The sequence below is a fragment of the Colobus angolensis genome, unplaced genomic scaffold (genome assembly GCF_000951035.1).
Source record: "Colobus angolensis palliatus isolate OR3802 unplaced genomic scaffold, Cang.pa_1.0 Scaffold448, whole genome shotgun sequence".
Classification (NCBI taxonomy): domain Eukaryota; kingdom Metazoa; phylum Chordata; class Mammalia; order Primates; family Cercopithecidae; genus Colobus; species Colobus angolensis.
The window spans coordinates 103089-109713 of record NW_012117910.1 but is presented as its reverse complement, the minus strand read 5'-3'; the positions used below and the strand labels follow the sequence as shown (position 1 = coordinate 109713).

Here is a 6625-nt window from a genome sequence, read left to right as displayed (position 1 = left end):
TCCCCCTCCCCCGCCATCCCCATCCCACTGCGCCTCCCCCCCAGGCTCAGATCCTTAACACCGGCCAACACTCGCTAATGGCAGCCACGTGAGGCAGCACGCTCCAGACTAATGGGCTGACGGGCGGGCGGCACAGACCTGTTTGGTTCAGGGAAGACAGAGGGGGATGGAGGTCCCCCCAGGTCCAGGCCAGATCAGACTGGGTGGGGGTCGCCCTCCACACTGTACGGAGTAGAAGACTGAGGCCTGGCAACCTCGGTGACTCAGGTGGTGAGCAATGCACTGTGCTGGGAGCCCGGGGAACAGGAACCCAACCTGTGACCTTGGGCCAGACTCAGTTTTACCCACAGTGAAATGGGCAGAATGATGGTGGGGACTCCCTGGCACACAGTTGAGGGGGTCCTCACCTGTCACCTTAGCTGTACTTCTGTCTCTTCTGTTTCTCTGTTTTTAAGGGCTGCTGTCCCTTAATCATCACAGCCCCAGCAGGGCCCTAAAGGGCATCAGCCTTTGGGGGTCGGGGGGTGGGGCTCAAAGCGCTCTCTCCGGCTCCCTGGGGGTCCTCTTGTTTGCTTGCCAGCCACCTGGCCTTTGCCTAGGCTGTTCCCCTGGGTGGGCTTTTAGCTTTCAGCAGGCAGAATCAAGCTTCTCATGCGAGAGAGGGTGTGTATCTGTGTTTAAAAGTACAGATGGCCGGGCGTGGTGGCTCAAGCCTGTAATCCCAGCACTTTGGGAGGCCGAGACGGGCGGATCACGAGGTCAGGAGATCGAGACCATCCTGGCTAACACGGTGAAACCCTGTCTCTACTAAAAATACAAAAAATTAGCCGGGCGAGGTGGCTGGCGCCTGTGGTCCCAGCTACTCGGGAGGCTGAGGCAGGAGAATGGCGTGAACCCGGGAGGTGGAGGTTGCAGTGAGCTGAGATCCGGCCACTGCACTCCAGCCTGGGCGACAGAGCAAGACTCCGTCTCAAAAAAAAAAAAAAAAAGTACAGACATAGGCGAGGTGCCCATGCTGCAGACCAGAAACAGGCTGAGAGAGGCCGGGTGGCCGGCCCAGAGTCAGCGTGGGCTTGGAGCTGCTGCTGCTTGGGCTGGCCCAGGCCTTGCCTTAAGAGTCCATGAACCCTGAAACTGTTCACAGGACCTTGCACTTTGGAGTCATTCCCTAGTCTTGGGGGGACAGGGGAGCCTAGCCCAGCCTGTTGGTCTCACCACAGACTAGGGGCCATGGCCCAGAGAGGATGGCCACATGTTCCAGGCCACACTGCAAGGTGGCTTGGACGGAGGCCCCACCCTTATCAGGCTCATCCCACCGGTGTCCATACTCAAGCCCTGAGGGTCAGACAGGCTCATGTGTGTGCACTAGGGTTGCCTGGGCCCCCAGACTTTCTGACTCTGGACTTGCCCTTCACTAACCCCCGCCAGGACCTGGGAATCTTGTCTCCTACCCAGTGGCCCCGGGGCCAGGGAAGCAGCTGGGCCGGGAGGTCTGTGCCGGGGCCACAGGGTTCTGCAAACCCTGGACTCTGGGAACTCCAGGCCAATTCCCACCTCGAGTTTCCTGGGTCACCAAAGAGGTGGTGTGCTCCCCGTCACGGGAGATGTGTGAGCTGAGGCCTGACAGCCACGGAGGCTGCTGAGGGGATTCTAGTCCCTAGAGCCTCCAGGTAGAGCTGGAGGCATCTGCACACACACGCTTAGGTTTCCGGACACTGCTGTTGGCCTCCTGGCCCGGCCGCATGTTCTGCCCATCCCAGGTGTCCTGACCTCCATCCAGGCTAGGGGCTCTCTCGGTCCTGTGGGCACTAGGACTGCTCCATCTCCAGTCCTTTGAATACGTGGCCCATTTTGCCTGAAGTGCTCTTCTTGCCGTGGCAAACCCTGACACAACCCCAGTTCTCAGCTTGAACGGCACCATCTCCCTGGTGCCCTCCCTGTCCCCCACTGGCCAGCTCTGGCCCTCCTCTGGGACCCCACAGGCAGGCCCTGCTCTTGTCCCATCCTTGCATGGGCCACGCTGGATTGTGCACTGCGAGGGCCATGACAGCAGGGAGGGGCTGGTCTTGCTCATGGCTGTGTCCCTGTCCTGGAACGGGGCCTGCCTCTTCAAGCATAAACATTTGCAGAATGAATGATGAAATGAATGAATGACTGATGTGAGGAGCCCACCCATCTGGAGCACACAGAGTTTTCCGGCTCTTCTGAGCGGACGTTCACATACTGCTCGCTGTAGGCCGCTACTCAGAGCCCACGGACAGTCCTGGTTAGGGGACGCGTTTATTTCCACCCCCCAAGCAGCCAAGAAGCAGATGGGGAGGCTGAGGAGGCTGCTTGATCCCTTCTCCAGACCCAAAGGACGCCATCCCCACCTGCCTGCGGACCACCCGTGCAAGAGGGGCATCAAGCTGAAGACGGGTGGGGGCCAGACGCTGGTGTGGGGAAGGAGGACCAGGGTCCGGCACTGCTGTTCTCTGCGTCCTCCTCCTTCTCCGTTTCCTCCTCTGCGGGGTCCAGCTTGGGAGATGTCAGGGTGGGATGACAAAGTCCTGGACTCACAGTAGGGGCTGCAGTGTGAGCCGCCCCTCCCTTGCCTGCTGTGAGCTGAGCTCCATGCCATCCCTCGTACACTCTGGGAGCTCCCAGAGCCCAGGGCTGCTTTGCTGGAGCCCCTGGGTCACTTTGCTGGAGATCCTGAGAAAATGCACTCAGCCGAGGAGAGCGAGGGAAGGGCAGGTGAATATTGGGATGCACAGGCAGGCGATGAGCTCAGAGACGGCTCTGCGGGCCCAGTAGCTGTTTCTCAGGCAAGGCTAACCTTCCAGGCCACTAGGTAAATCCACACACTGCCACCTCCCCATGCATGAATCCCTTCGACACCCCTCCTTGGCGCATCCAACACACCACAAAGTCTCACCTCGGTGCCTTTGCCTGTGCTGGGAACCCTGCCCCAGCCCAGCCCCAGCCCCAACCGACTCCCACCCACCCACAAAGGCCAGGTTCAGGCACCACCTTCCCGGACAGGGAGGCAGCCTGAAGTGGCAGAGACAGAGGGTCAAGTCCCAGCCCTCCTACATCCTGGCGGGGTGACCTTGGGCAGGTATTTGCTCACCTGTACAATGGGGCTGCTGGGATGATTAAGCAAGAAAATCAAGCATGTGTCTGGCTGGTCCTGGCTCAGAGATGGATGCTATAAACCAGAACGTCCCAGATAGCAGAGCCGGAAGAAGAGGGAGGACTGAGTGAGCTTGGGACGCCAGGCCGCCCTTCCTGTTGGCAGTTGCCAGGACCAGAGGCGTGGGCTTGGATTCTAGCTCTCCTGCTTAGCTGCCCAGTGGCCTGGGCAAGTCACATCCCTCTCTAAGCCTCGGGTGTCTCATCTGTGAAATGGGGAGCAACTCTGGCACCATCACTGAAGCACAGACTCTGCTGGGGGCTCCCTGAGTGGGGCGGGTGTCGCAATTTCCTGCCACCGTTGTGCCATCAGCACCCCACAGCTGGGTGCATTTCCCCGAAAGCCTTGCTCCCTTCCCGTCCCGTGGGGCCGAGGGAAGCCTGCCGGGCTCCACCTTGGCATGGGGATGCTGGTCCGGGAATAGGCTGGCAGGGCGACCAGCTTTCCAGGCTGACCTGTCCCCTACCTGCCACCTCCAGCCTGACACCCCCCAATCTCCTTCCCAACCTGTGGAGCTTCATCACAGCCCAAGTCCCCAGCAGACTCCAAGGGACATCCACACTCCATCAGGGAGCCAGAGTCCAGAGGACTGGCACTGGTTGGAGGTCACTGAAGGGGGTAGCGTCCATCCTCCGCAGCGGCTGCTACTCTCCGCGGCACTGGCCCCATGCCCCACCACTCTGGCCTCCCTGAGCTTTTGGCTGTGCAGAGGCGGCTGCTGGGCTTGCAGGGCAGAGAGGTAGGAAAGGGGACTCCCCAGCCTCCCCTGCCCTAAAGGCCCCTATTCGGCCACTGTCAATGAAGGCTCCACTCACTGACTGGGCAGGCCAAGTGTCAGCCCCAGAGCCCTGCCCTGGGGACTGTCTGCCTGGAGGTCTGACTCCTTCCTCCTCTCTTCGGCCAGAAAGGGCTAGGACTTGCAGCCACCCCATTCCCACCCTCAGGTACTCAGTCCGCTGATGATGCTGGGACCAGCCTCAGTGTTCCTGGAGGACTCTGCTGTGTGTGTATGTTGGAAAAGGTGTGTCCCAGCCATGGTGGGCACACAGAGGTGATCTAGGAGAGCCTGTGCCTCTCCCTCATAGGGCCTGGGTGGGCCTCAGGCCAGCTCTGCACAACCACGTTCCTACCCTGCCAACTGCCCTCCATGCCTCCCCGGGGCCACAGGTCCCCAGGCACCTTTTCCAGACCTTCAGGGCCTTTTGCACCCAGACCTCCCTGCCAGCCTGCCCTTCTAGCCCAGCCTCCTGCACACCCTCATGGGCCTGGGCCCTGCACGCTGCAGCCTCTTACCCCTGCAGGGCCTCCCCTCATGTTGCATCTGGGTCGCTGAGCCCCTGTGCTAGGTACTTTCACTGCATATTCCGCCACCAGCCCCCCTTTATAGGTGGGGAAACCAAGGCTCAGAGAGGTGAGCGATTGCCCAAGGTCACTCCATGAGCTGAAGGTGCAGAGACTCAAACCCAGCACCGCCTGGCTGGGAAGCCCTCGTCTTAACTCTGTGCTTCCCACCTCCCTGCCTGGTCCTCCTTTCCGCTCAGACTGACCGCCCCCTGGATTTCTGCGGCAGGCACGTACTGTCTGCAGCATTTCATCCCGGGCTGCCCAGCTCCCTCTTCCTGGCACATGTGGCTCCTCCGCTGATGGCGTCCTCCCAGCAAAGGGCCTGGGTCTCGCCCAGACTGCCCTGGGGCAGGAGCACTCATGAGGACCTGGAGAGGGCACAGGGGGATCCGTGCCAGGAACGGCCAGCCCTGGCATCCAAGGACTGCTGAAAGGGACCTGGGGCCAGCAGAGGGCTTTTAGGGCACCTGCAGCCAAGAAGGGGGCTGGTCATGGAAAACTTCTTGCCTTCATCTGTAGCTGCCCACTGGCCCAGAGATGAGCTGGGACCACCCAGGCATCTGTCTACTCCATGACCCCACCTGCTCATCCCAGGGAGGGCCCTGCCCTTCAGATGCCCCCTGAGTCAGGGCCCCTCAGCTCCCCAGGGCCCAGGAGAAGGGGACAGGAGTGAATCAGGGAGGGCACTTGTTGTGGCTGGTGACTAACGCTGCTGGGCTCCTGCCAGCACACCATGTCGTTGGTCGGGGAGCCTGCGGCCTTGCCCTGGCGCTGCCCACCCTGCGGCCCCTCGCCCCCGCAGCCAGCCTCTCAGCCTCTCTCCCCTTCCTCAGGGAGTGCACTCCAGGACTGGGAGATCAGGAGAGGAGGAACCCAGCAAAGCCTAGAGTCGGGATGCCAGGGTCCTGGTGGGGGTGCTGGGAGCAAGGGGAGGGAGTGAAGTAGAAGCTACCTGGGGTCTGGGAGACATGGTGACTCCTGCCTGGATGGCCAGGAGGAATGAATGGACGAGGACCTCTGGAGGGAAAAACTGGCAGGAGATTTGAGGTGGCCCAGGGCTGGAGGGGACAAAAGTGGGGAGGAGAAGGCCTATGCTCCATCTCCTGATCTTTTGCCCCCCATCGTACCCCTCCTTTCCCCAGGCTCTGAAGGACGCTCTGGCCCTGGGTTTTAGGGATGAATGGTGAGGTCATGTCGGGGGGCCCCAATCATCCATCTGTCCTGTCCGCATCAGACCCCAGACCCTGTCTCCACAGCTCTCCCGGCATCTGAGGGTTTGCGGGGGCAGCTGGTGAGGAGCCTGTGGCTCATGCCTGTGGTGCAGTGAGCGTGGCAGAGGCTGCCTTCTCTCTCTGGATCTTCCCCTGACTCAGTCTGACTCCTCTAAGATCTGCCCTCACCTGGGCCTAGGTTGAAGGAGGACCTCCCTCCATGGCTTCTCCTGGGTTCCCACCATCCTTCCTGACTGTGCTGGTCTGGGCAGCACCCTCCCAGGCCCTAATGAGCCTCCAGATCTCAGAGACCCCTGGATCCAAGGTACCCCAAGAGGCCCATCCTCTGGGTGAGCTCAGCCCCTTGGCAACAGCAGACAAGCAGATCCCAGGAGGCCATGACCCCCATCAGCCCAGATCCCCCACTCCACTCCGTATGGGGGCTCCAGGAGGTCTGGGGGGAGGGGAAACCTGAGCACCTCCCCCAGCCCAGCAGGGAAGGAGCTGGGCAGGCCCCAGGGGTCTCACTGCTCCTCAGGACACACTGTCCCGGACCCCTGCCCCTGCCCTCTACTCTGACCTCGCCCAGCCAGCGGCCTGCCATCCTCCTGCGTGTCTGAGAGGCAAGGAGAACGGGGTGGGGGCAGGTTTGGGTCCTGGCCTCTCTAGCTTTCCCTTCCAGGCTTGGCTATCGCGACTGAGCCGCCCAATCCGGCCACTTGTTGTCGCCACCGCCTCCCGGGCCGCCTTCCCGGCGCGCCGGGCTAGGGGTCCCCGCAGGGCTGCAGGGAAGCGGCTACGGCCGCAGGTGGGGACGGGGACGGCCCCGCAGCGGGCAAGAGCAGGGCAGTCGCCCTCTCCCCTTCTTCTGCTGCCCGAGCAGATTGAATTCTTA

The 6625-nt window shown here is 61.7% G+C and overlaps 1 protein-coding gene across 1 annotated transcript in view; it reads right to left on the bottom strand.

Moving 5' to 3' along the window:
* The window catches only part of CABP7 (calcium binding protein 7), a 10357-nt gene extending 4645 nt beyond the window's left edge, over window positions 1-5712 (bottom strand). Inside the window, exons 1-4 of the mRNA XM_011957707.1 lie at window positions 5647-5712; window positions 4723-4887; window positions 2466-2517; window positions 1216-1335 (exon numbers count right to left, since the gene is read on the bottom strand). Of these exons, the coding sequence (XP_011813097.1) occupies window positions 1216-1335; window positions 2466-2517; window positions 4723-4887; window positions 5647-5712 (403 nt within the window). The remainder of the gene's footprint in view (window positions 1-1215; window positions 1336-2465; window positions 2518-4722; window positions 4888-5646) is intronic.
* Window positions 5713-6625: the final 913 nt, after the last annotated feature.